Here is a 12,160-nt window from a genome sequence, read left to right on the forward strand (position 1 = left end):
ATACGTATATGAAATTGTATGTATGCATACTATATATTTATATGTATTATGATATATTTATAGATTTGACAATCGTGACGCATGGTCACGATGGTTATAATTTTAATAAATAAATAAATAAATTTTACAAAAACGGATATAAAAAACGACATTAAGGAATTTATTGCTTCCAAAAATATATTACTTTTCGAATTATATATAAAAAAAATTGATTAACATGTGGAGAATAATTGTATCGAGAAAATATAATTTAATTTAAATCCCGGGCTCTAAGCAAATCATTTTACATTTAGTGAGGTGACCAGATTTAAAAAATAGCAAAGGACACTGAAAAAAGGTCATCTGGAAATTTTTCGTTCATTTAGCAGGAGCTAAAAAAAGCCATCTCACAATAACGAACAAAAATTTTCTGTATGAACATTTTTTTAGCTCTCGCAGCATCCCTATATGAACAAAAAATTCCAGACCTTTTATTTGCAGCTTCTTGTGCTTATACAAACATCCAACACCATATTAAATATAATCAAATGGCGTCCCCATTCGTAGTAATTGCCGCCCCATTTGGAGCTAGCGTCCCTGGCGTCCGCTCGTACAACCAGCCCCTCGGGCCAGCTCTGAGTAAAAGTATAATGCGTTTTAATTTTAACTCATTTAATCTACATCTTAAAAAACACAGAATTATGAAACAAGCTGATACATTATAGATTATTTAGAAATAATCTTATATGTAGTTGTACTTATTGTAGTAGTTTATATAATAATAGTTATCAGAAATTGCATTATGCAGCGCCAGTTACATATGACAAGTATTCGGAAGTCTCTGTACCCGGTCCAAACTACGAAATCCATCAGAGCTTCTCTTACCCTACATAAGAGTTAGCTGTTTTGCAGGCTTCAATTCCTCATCCAGAACTGGCCTCAGACTCTATACAACCAACATAATCTGCTGTTATATCGAAACGACAAAATCTTAATGCCTATGTTTTACTATGTCTTTCAATATCATTATAAATTTATGTGGATTACTTATCGTCATATAACACTGCCTCAAAGTGAAAAATTTAAATATTAACTTTCGATTATAATTTAATTGTAATAAAACAAGAAGTAAAAAGACAATGTGATATTATGCACAAACAAATATATTTTAAAAAACAATTTGTTAAGATACAATAAAAAATATCAAAAATCAATCATCTAAACATGTTCAAAATAAAATATCACCTATTACATTGAATGTTATTATCATGTCGTGGATTAGCCTTCGAGAACTTTTTCCATAAATGTAGCCATTTTAATATCACGGCCGCTCAAACCGCTGACGTCGTGAGACGAAAGCGTTACCTAAAACGAATAAATTGTTTATAAATCCAGTCCAGTTAATAGTTTAAATGAAAGTAAATACCCAACCTGAACTTTATTGTAGACGTTGAACCATTCTGGATGGTGATCCATTTTTTCGGCCAATAACGCAATGCGAGTCATGAAGCCGAAAGCTTCGTTGAAGTTTTTGAACTGGAATTCTTTTTCAATAGCATCTCTGTTAGATTGGACTTTCCAACCTTTTCCCAACAGAGGCTCGAGCTTTGTAGCTCTATCGGCATCGGTCAATTTGTCAGCCTGGAAATTAATCAATTAGATCAATTTAATTTAATTGAATTAAAAAAAATGTTCACATATTGTAAGCGGTCCATATGTATTATATATTATACGTAATAAATGAAATGTGAAAGTGTTCATTGAATAATTTGCTAACAAATTGACTTCGGTAGCAACAGGTGGACGTGTCGCGTAAGGATATTTGAACATATATTGCGTTAGTTAATATGTATTTTCCTAAAATATGTTCGATCAAAAGTGAGGTTATGTACTCACCATGGTCCCTTTCACCTTCGATTTGGAAGTGAGCGGCCGCTGAAGCAAACAGCGGAACGACGTTTGGCCTTGACACGAGATTATCGCTCTTGACACCCTTATCATTCTGACACGCAAGCGCGCTCCTTATTCCCAAATATCTCTGCTCGGTTCTCCAATATATGTATGTTATTAGTTCATGCGTCTTCAGTAAAAAACACTTTTCTGAAAAAAACGTTCGTTATCTAATGTAAAATACGAGAAAGATATAAACATATGGGTGAAAAAAATAATAAAAAAAGGAACTACTTGTGCAATTGGCTAGTATTTGAATTTGACACATCAAAATATATTTGGTCTAAGCACTCATTTTTTTTGATTAACAAATTTTATATTTTTTAAATATGTTCTAAAATACCATTTCAGAATTGGGTCGTTTGATTTAGTTATATGTTTTAAACTTCCCCTATTTAAGCTTCTTGAAAAATAATACTTGTTAATTATTACGGCGCAACGCTCAAAAAACAGCAATTGTTATTACCCTATTATGTTCAAAGCCTTTTGACCAAAATTCAGTTTGAATATATTTTGACCAGTACTCTTATATCATAAGTTCGTAGTAATATCGGTAAGGATAGCTATCATATTTTTAAAACATAGTGTTATATCAAAAGGTAGACAAACCATGGAACAATATGCGAGATGTGACGTCCGTCAGCTCTTTTTCTTTTGCTTATTTTCCACTGACAGAATAATGAAAGTTTTAAAACTATGAAACTATAGTTTTAGTAATTTCATTAGGTTAGATTTGGGTTTAAACAGCAAATGGACGTTTCGCAACTGGCAAATTGAGTTTTATAGACATTTTAGAGCAGCATATAATATCACTAGCGCCTATCAGTTGAATTATATGTTTGTTATTAGAAATATATAGCTACTGGTGAAAATAAATTTGCACTTCTCTAATGAAAATATAAATTTACTAATAAAAATCATTGTTACATTTGTACATCGCATGTAAATAAATAATGATAAGTATGTAATTATATATGTATATATTACTATATATGGAAATGTCGAAATCATATAATTTTACTAGCACAATAACTGGTAATTTTTTAATTACTTTTAAAACTCTAGTTCTCGTCGGAGTTTAACCCTTTGGACGCGTTAATCAAAAATAAATATAATTTTTTTTTTTTAAATTCAAATTTTACTTTGGTTCTGTGTTAAAATGTTCTGATTTTATTAATTTTTATTTATTTTAAATGATATTTTATGTTTATTCACAAAAAAAAAATTTTCTTAAAAACATTTTTTTTACTGATTTTTGCGTAAAGAGATAAAAAAATCAATTGAGCGACTGTAGTCGACTATCGCGTCCAAAGGGTTAATAAAACCATTTAACACATTATTATTCGTAAAAATAATGCTTTAATAAAATATTTTCCTGTAAAAAAATAGAAAATAAATATGTTACGAAGCACCCAGTTGAAGTTAGATAATTTACACTTAGAGCTACCAATATATTAATTTATAATTTATTTAAAGAAAACATTGCGCGACTATGAAAAAAGAGTAAATCAATAATAGGTAGTAGCTTGATATATTAACACAAATTATAGCACGTATTACACAATATAAATAATACAATTGTATTTTCAGTTCTTATATTTTTGTTACATGGCAGCACTAGTTGTCAAAATGTATAGTCTCGTGCAAATCGAGATTCCATTCATGTGTAAAATGTCAACGCTCATCGCTGCCAAAGTCAAATGTTAAATATTTTAAGCTTCACCTTATAATGTTCCGTTCGATCCTACAGACGCTTTCTTTTATTAACGAAGCTTAACACACTGCACTTATTCACTTTAAAAAATGACGTCCAAAATGCGGTTTTTTAATGAAATATACGAATTAAAAACATCCGAAATGGAAAAATCCAACACCGTCCAAGATCAGGTATGATTTCTATTATCACAATTAGAATTACTCTGTAAACGAAGATTTATTCATTGTTTCAGATAACGGTGGAAAAAGCGATATTGAACGTTTACAAAATGTTCGAGCAGACGGCTACGTTCAATCCAGATTTACCGATGATAAACAGAAAGGCGCACATTGAATATTTAAAAAAGTCTCTGCTTCAATTGCCGTCTCAATACGAATGCCTCGATGCGAGTCGTCCGTGGCTAACTTTTTGGATTTTAAATTCTTTATCGCTTCTAGACAATATGCCCGATCGTAAGACGCTGTCTAACGTTGTGAGCTTTCTTTCAAAGTGCCAACACCCCGATGGAGGTTACGGCGGCGGGCCGGGTCAGGATGCCCACTTGGCTCCTACTTACGCTGCTATAAACGCTTTATGCATCATCGGAACGGACGAAGCCTTTAATTCTATAAATAGAACTACGTTGCAAAAGTATCTCTGGACCGTCAGGTCTGTGGACGGTGCTTTCGCGATGCACAAAGGAGGAGAGGTCGACATTAGAGGCACATATTGCGCCTTGAACGTCGCCAAATTGACTAACGTGTTCACTGATTCTCTGTTCGACAAAACGGCAGAGTGGATCGTCAGTTGCCAGACGTACGAAGGTGGATTCGGAGGATCTCAGGGAATGGAGGCTCACGGCGGGTACGCGTTTTGCGCCATCGCCGGACTCACTATGCTCGGTCGCCCTTATCTTTGTGATATTGATTCGTTGTTAAGATGGTGCGCTAACCGACAAATGAAAATGGAAGGCGGCTTTCAAGGAAGGACGAATAAATTAGTCGATGGATGTTATTCATTTTGGCAAGGTGGAATATTCCCCATAGTGCATACTATATTATTCCAAAGAGGTATATAAACAACATAACACATTAAAAGCTGCCGACGCACTTAAGCGTCATTTGCATTTACATTATTATATAATATTGTTTATTTAGTTTTTTCTAACTGTCATTCATTCAATCATTAATTTAGAGCGATTACTTCAAAAGAAATATTAATGTTTCAGATGGAGTAAGTTCCCTAGAAGATCTTTTGTTCAACCAAGCAGCCTTACAAGAATATATTTTAGTTTGTTGCGAAAGTTCCAACGGTGGATTCATCGATAAGCCAGGGAAGTGAGTATTACCCTCTAATAAAACGTTATTTTACGCTCGTTATCAATTCTATTAATTTTAGAAAACGAGATCTCTACCACACGCATTACGTCCTATGCGGATTGTCAATATCTCAACACGGATTGGGATTGGGTAAAAACCTTTTAGGCAATCCCGATAACGAATTGAAAACTCTCCATCCAGTACATTGCATCGCTCCACATTTAGCATATAACGCCACTCACCATTTCATCAGACATCCCGTTCCCGTCACCGATAAAGCGTAATACTTCAATCTTGGTCATATTCCATGGACAATAACGCATTTAAAGTTGTTACCGATCTTTTATCGAAAACATTCTTATTATATATCATATATGTTTGTTATCGCTTTTGTGATTTTTGAATACTTAATAAATTAATCAAAATGCCATTGTTGTGTTTTAATATTTGCGAATAAATCTTATAGTGGTAGATGAAAGCGGGCATTGAGATAAAATTGTTTGCAAAACTGAGTCCAATCTGCAAGGTGTCGCGATAAATAAGTTAATTCGTATTGTTCTCAGTAGATGGCACTAATAAACTATCTCTTAGGACAAAAGTCAAGTGTTAACAATTAACCATATGGTCAGGTAGTTCCTACACGTTACGTTCGCTGATGGTAATCCACGGGACGGGTAGTACCTAGATGTTTTGACTTCTGATATTTAATGACGGGTTCTGTGGTATCTAACTGCAAAAACTAAAGCGTATGCTGCCATATATGGAATGAATGTTTGTACTAAATGAAAAAAATCACGACTATTTTTTCCTTAGATCAAAGCGCCTTTAATATACACATCAGTGGCGTGCCGTCCATACATGCGGTAGATTCAAAACGTCACCAGCATGCACGGCTGATGGCGAGCGACTCAGCCGTTACACGTGATCGTGTTTAGTCGATCAACCGTGCATGCTGGTGACGTTTTGAATCTACCGCGTGTATGGACGGCACGCCACTGATATATGCCACTGATACACGCACACACACATAGAGATCTAAAATGATAATATTTTTTTGGTATGACGAAGCCATAATTTATAAAATAAATGTAATTTGACCCACATTAGTTTTAACCCACTGACGACTGAAGTTCAATGCCGTTCAATTTAATTTAATTTTCATAAGCCTGACAGATACACTGCAGCTGCATCGGCTGGATGGAATTGTAATGCTAGGCGTCAATGACTGACACTGCGTGGCCCAGGATCGAGTACCGTGGAAGATAATCTTGAATGAAGCCATCTTCTCAGGCTCCTGGGCTGTAAAACTATATATAATGATTTAAATGATAATCTTTAAGAATAATTTTCAAGTTAAAGTTGAAGTATGGAAGGCCTAGACCTGTAGAAAGCATTTCATATAAATTACAAGATAATTTAAACATTACGTTTTGTTAATCAGGCACTGTCGGATCTCCGGGGTGATAGTCAAAGAAACTGCATACAACTTTTTGTAGAAATTTAATTTAATACTGAATTTTAAAGTTTTTTACTAGTGACTGAATTTTATTGTTTTTATTTCTTTGTTTATTATAGTGTTTATTTTTTTTATGTGTAATACTTTAATAAACATATCTTTAGTTATATATATATATATATACACACACGAGTTATGTTGATTTCGAAGGTCATGCATTGTTTTTGCACGCTACTGTAGTCAGAATAAATCTCAATTGTCTGTTTACTTATTGCGAAAGATAAAGTTGGAAGTTGCCACGTTATCTTATCTTTACTACTTCGATTAATGATTATAAATACCCACTTGAAACTATTTATCACTAAGAAAAGATATCTACAATAGATAATCCTATTCTTCTCATATGTATATCGAGTCCAACATACATGTTATATCTATCAGAATAAATATTTTCTATGATCAAAAATTTAAGTGAAGTAAGTCTTCGTCATACATATAAGATTCATATATAACTACTAAGATACAATCATAAAAATAAATTGATAATGAATTACTGTTAAATTATCTCTAATCTGTTTACCTATAATTTAAAAGTAAGTAATATAACTAATAATTGCTAGAATGAGTAATATAATGTAATTCCCAAAATCTATTTTTCAATGTTATTGTTGTATTTTGAACTTTTGAGCCAACTGTTATTTAGTTCCCGTTAAGTAAAGAGAAGCGAATTCAATGTTGACTCACAGTGTGAACAATATAAGAAAATCCATTTCCTATTCAAATTAATAATATTTATATTTAAATTTATTTATCGATTCATTAAATTACGATCGGTATACATATGTAATCAGGATTTCTAAATAAGTATTCCTCTTTAGACAACTTTACAAACTTTTATTTAAACAATCACTTTAAATAGTAAATTTACATAAACTAGATATTATACAATAAAATAATATAGTTAACAGTGACAAATTGTTGGATCGACAATTAGTTTTAAAAAATAAATCAATATATTGCACGCGCACATATCATCGTAACGTTAATAAATATAATTTAAGTAAATAATAAATCACAGACGAGGTCCGTACAGTCAGTCGACATGCTTATGCAATTTCCGTTACCAAAATAATGTAACATATAAAATATGTACACTCGAGTATATACATACATACAAAGCCTCGGAATTTAAGTTAAATCATAACTTTGAAAAGCCGATATTAGATTACGATATAACAAATATAATAAAAAATAAATAAATCAGGCACGCTTATATTTGATATTTTATGTGAACAGTCTTCGCAAAGGTCAAATCGTAAAATTTTACTAAAATATATTACGTATATTGTCCTGGTGAGATTTCGTGCATTGTCGTTGATTGTAGACCTTAATGCAAACTTAAAACTCTTGAGCAATTCAATTTTTTCAATTAAAATAAAGTTAAAAGCCCAAGGTGTGCCTAGTAACAACCTCAGAGTGACAAAGATCCATAACAAGAATAAAATTAAAAGTTGACGTTGGACTTGTTTGCAAAATAAATATTTAACCCGTCTATCGCCGTGCGCCGCCGGTGGGCTCTCGAGCTAGGTGTTCGAAATCGCCGTGCGCTCGCCCGCGGGCGCTTAGTTTATACAGCCTAAATAAAGCGAAATTAATTTCGGTTTCTTTACAATGACATCATATGAATATTTTTTAAAACTAACGAAAGCGCGTGTCTATACAAATGTACGGCGTTTAAGTGGTTAATACACACGATCGAAGCCGATACACCGGACATCACAGTTGTAGAAGTTTAATGGACAAAAGTGATTTGTTTTAAAACCTCTCACTTTAAACTTTAAATCTGAGATTGATTCTAGGTTTCGCACACGACACAATTAAACCATAACAAAATCCTCGCATTCCAAATCGGAATCATTGGCATTCACAACATTAGATATCCATCGTTCGTCGCCTTCGGCGATTGAATATCGAGCTGCATGCATATGGACATTGGTGCTTTTACCCTCGCAAAACACAAACATGGGATATTCGGAAGTGCCCGTATTAGCGGGAGGTACTAAAAACGGCTGTACAGTTTTAACGAACGCGTCAAACTCGATTTGATTCGCACAATAAAAACCTATACAACAAGACGGATCCATTTTGGTCAAGGGCATCTTTCTTGGCGATCGGCAATGGAACGACTCGAGCGGAAACTCGGGTTGCCACACGTCTACGACCTCTTGGCAATAATGCGGATCTAAATGGATCAACTTATCGTCTTGATATCCGACAAAATAGAGAGAGTGTTTCGGTTTCCCGCCTATGATTCCGATGCAGCATTCGAGACTCAATACGGACGTAAGACAAGGGCCGTATATCGGATTCAATTTCTCGGCGCCTAATCGGACGGGAACGAGGACGATCAACGATTTCCATCCGCCGTCCGATTTGGAACATTGTTCTTTAACATCGTCCAGATACACTGCGCAATCTTGTGCGACATATACGCAAAGATCGTCGAATTCGTAGTTTTCTTTCGAAGCTTCTATGACGGCCGATCTTAGTAAGTAAGCGACGGATCCGGGTCCGTACCAGTCGCCGGGCTTCTTGCCCATCGATTCTCCCAAAGTGACGAGCTGATGGATGGATAAGGGGCTGTTAAACGAAGGTTTATCACCGAACCATTTGACTATCATCCTGTGACAGCAGTCTTCTTGGAAGGTTCGCGCCGAGAGTAGCACTTGATCGACTGTCCACCGCCAGGAGCGGCCTAAGAAATGACATATCAACGCCTGCGCGAGTAGCATCTGACCGCTTCTGAGCATGCATCCCCAGCCACAGTCCGTGGTGAAGCTGGATCCGTTGAGCAAAGGAAACTCTCTACGGTAGGTCATCCAAATTCTGCTGGCGAAATCTAGTTTGAAGCCTTCGATACCTGAAAATAGAGAATTTATAAATAAAAACAATCAAATTGTCTTCATAAATAACGTAAATAACTGATTTCACATAAGGAGAAAGTTGCAATTAAGAATATTCTCTGTATTTCAGCTAGTTAGATTAAATGAAAAACATCACAATATATTTTAAAATTTTTGGTTGATTGCAATTTTACTTATAAGCGATCGAAAACCGGAAGAAAAGTGTCGTACCTTTATATAATAAAATGTGAGATCGAAGTGACTCAAATTCAAGATTCTTTTTGATATATAATGAATGTTTAGTCAACCTCGAGGGATAAAAATCATTAAATAAGAATGACAGTAACTCTACAGTTGACAGTTAACTCAACTCTTGACAATTGTCCACTCATCACGTCACACTCACACTACCTATACAGATGTGTACTTTCAATGATATTAGTTTGGTTGATCTTGAAAATCTAGAGCACATTTCGCACAGTAGTTACACTCGCATAATTGACAAAGTGAACGTAGATACTGTTATATACACCGCATACGTGTTGTCGTATCTGATATGTTATGAATATGCCCTTCAAACAGTTTAGCATTTTAAATGATAATCAATAATTTTCTGTGGCAGATGATAGATTATATTTCCTTCTTCTCATGGTGCTCTATCCGACATTAAAGCTTAAATAGAGATTCTTCAAATTTTTGAATTGGCTCCCTTGCCCATACAAATATTATAGCTTCTATTTAATCTCAGTGAGTGTTAATTTGTACCATCTGTGGCTGGTCATTTTGTATTACTTGCATAAAGGCAAACCTACACGTTACAAACAGAATACATACGGTAGATAAATAATAATTTTAGAAAATAAAAAAACATTTCTTTACTATTATGAAAAAAACAATTTTAATGTTGGGTTCACCAATTCTATTTACATTTGGAAGGATCAACTCATAATATTAATCATAAGAAGGCCAATTCGAATTGGGATAAAACGTTTTATCGTTGAATAAATAAATGGGAGATAACTCATGAATTTATTCATTTTCTATAACTTTTGTGTTATTTTTTATAATATGGTAAATTTTGAAGTGTATGCATTTTATATAAAATTTTTCGGGACTACATATTTAACTGTTAAAATTAGTACGTTTTATAATCAACCGTCAGCGTGATGGTGGCAATAGTGAAAAACAAAAGACGAATCATTATCATTTTCATACCTTCGCCTTCCAATTGATCCGGCAGGTGATTAGCCGTCGCGTCCGTCCCCACTTCGGTGGAAGACTCGGGGGAGTCGGCGGGGCTCAGTTTCCTGTGGTAGCACCTCCCCAGCAGCCACACGGGCGACTCCTTGGAGAAGTTGGTTTTGAGTTTGACAGTCCACGCGTACTTCATATTGTTCCACATGGACAGGAATCTAGTTTCGACTTTGTTCTTGATGTCGTTGTTGTCGTCGTGCCTGTCTCTGTCCCTGTCCCTGTCCCTGTCCCTGTCCCGGTCCCGGTCCGGCGGGCGGGCGGGCGAGCCCACCGCCAACGGCCGCCGCTCCATGCTCACCGCATCCTTCGGCCGCCGTCGCGAGCTAACGTCACCGCGAGCCGTCCCCGCCACCGCATCTCCGTGACTGCCTCTCGAGCTGCGTCGCCTTCGAAAGATAACACCGAACGACATATCGACGCTGACTGTTCCGATCCATACCAAAACAATATTTACATAGCGATTCACTTTTCTTCTATTGACTTTGACGATCGTCTCTGCTTATCATACTACTACAAAAGAACAATCTTTCCATAGTTAAATTATATTTTTTATGAGTGAGATTAAAAATAATCATGTAATATTGAAATTAAATAATACGACTGATATTAAACAGATAAATTAAGGAGCCGGATGGCGAGATCTGTAGTTCGTTACACACAATTTGTCACCCTTTTTATGAATTTTGGGAATTTCCAAAGATCAGAAAACAATGATGTCTTAACTATTACATTAAAAATATGTTTTAGAGTAGCAGCAAGACTGGCTTCACAACCTTTAAAATAAAATCGTTTGTATTTTATTAATATGTATTTTTATGTGTAGGATGTAATGGCGTAAAGTTGATATACTCAACACATGTTTTGAAATAAATAAATATTTTCTACATTCATAGTTTTTCAAGTGCTCGTAGCGCATTTGCGAAAAATATATTTCGATAAATAATATATAAAAAATCTAATTGTAAAATTATTAGGTACTTTTTTAGTATCGAGGGTCTTCATGGCTTGGATGTGTGAGGATTTGATTGAAAATGAATGCTGTTAGAATCTCTGGTAAGAATTATTTTAAGCAAAAAAAAATCAACCGACCTCGATTAAAAAATGGCCCTCAATAACAGTACAATACCAGTAAATGTTTCTTCGTTTGTCTGAATGTTTTTGTTCTTGGTAAAAATTGCGATTTTTTTCACGTGTGTATACTAGTTTAACCTTAAATTAGCGGAGTAATATGTATAAGCATTAGGCAGCTTTCATCAATTATGTCATAAGTTTGAGGGTGGGAGTTTGGTGGAATTTTTACAGTGTGAAACTAACAGGAGTCTGGCTCAATGACATCTTGTGATATAGGAGAAAGGAGGGGGGTAAAAAAGTATAATATCATTTACGGAAGCCGGCTTATATTATAATCACATAAATATTTTGACGCAATTATTAATATATAATAAAAGTTTTTTTTATGGTAAATACAAAAAAATAAATATAGGTTGTATAATAATTAGGACCAAATACGCTTTTAATTTTGGCATATGGCAACACATCACAACTAGCCTTTTAAATTATTTCAGGTTATATATTGACATTTGACAGATGTCATTGTTTCAAA

General features: G+C 34.5%; 3 protein-coding genes across 4 annotated transcripts; 1 reads left to right on the forward strand and 2 right to left on the reverse strand.

The window, feature by feature from the left end:
• Nucleotides 1-1,121: 1,121 nt before the first annotated feature.
• Nucleotides 1,122-2,235, reverse strand: Pcd (pterin-4a-carbinolamine dehydratase). Of its 2 annotated transcripts, none has more exons than XM_088181713.1 (4): nt 2,164-2,235; nt 1,876-2,079; nt 1,411-1,620; nt 1,122-1,344 (listed from the first exon to the last, which is right to left on the reverse strand). In XM_088181713.1, exons 2-4 carry the CDS (start codon nt 1,978-1,980, stop codon nt 1,258-1,260), a joined length of 402 nt encoding a protein of 133 aa, XP_088037839.1. In that variant the 5' UTR covers nt 1,981-2,079; nt 2,164-2,235; the 3' UTR covers nt 1,122-1,257. The 2 variants fall into 2 exon arrangements, with proteins under 2 accessions (XP_088037839.1, XP_088037848.1); XM_088181722.1 differs by having other exon boundaries at nt 1,876-2,099.
• Nucleotides 2,236-3,548: 1,313 nt separating this feature from the next.
• Nucleotides 3,549-5,373, forward strand: Fntb (Farnesyl transferase beta subunit). The gene is made up of 4 exons (XM_088181701.1): nt 3,549-3,816; nt 3,879-4,695; nt 4,854-4,962; nt 5,024-5,373. Exons 1-4 carry the CDS (start codon nt 3,733-3,735, stop codon nt 5,226-5,228), a joined length of 1,215 nt encoding a protein of 404 aa, XP_088037827.1. The 5' UTR covers nt 3,549-3,732; the 3' UTR covers nt 5,229-5,373.
• A 1,900-nt stretch (nt 5,374-7,273) lies between these two features.
• Atg4b (Autophagy-related 4b) lies at nt 7,274-12,118 on the reverse strand. Its single transcript, XM_088181750.1, has 2 exons — nt 10,519-12,118; nt 7,274-9,320 (listed from the first exon to the last, which is right to left on the reverse strand). The coding sequence occupies exons 1-2, from the start codon at nt 10,967-10,969 to the stop codon at nt 8,278-8,280; spliced, it is 1,494 nt and encodes a 497-aa protein (XP_088037876.1). The 5' UTR covers nt 10,970-12,118; the 3' UTR covers nt 7,274-8,277.
• Between the last annotated feature and the right edge of the window lie 42 nt (nt 12,119-12,160).

The sequence above is a fragment of the Plectrocnemia conspersa genome, unplaced genomic scaffold, assembly GCF_051122295.1.
Source record: "Plectrocnemia conspersa isolate PC_06_02 unplaced genomic scaffold, ASM5112229v1 ptg000001l, whole genome shotgun sequence".
In the NCBI taxonomy this organism is placed as follows: domain Eukaryota; kingdom Metazoa; phylum Arthropoda; class Insecta; order Trichoptera; family Polycentropodidae; genus Plectrocnemia; species Plectrocnemia conspersa.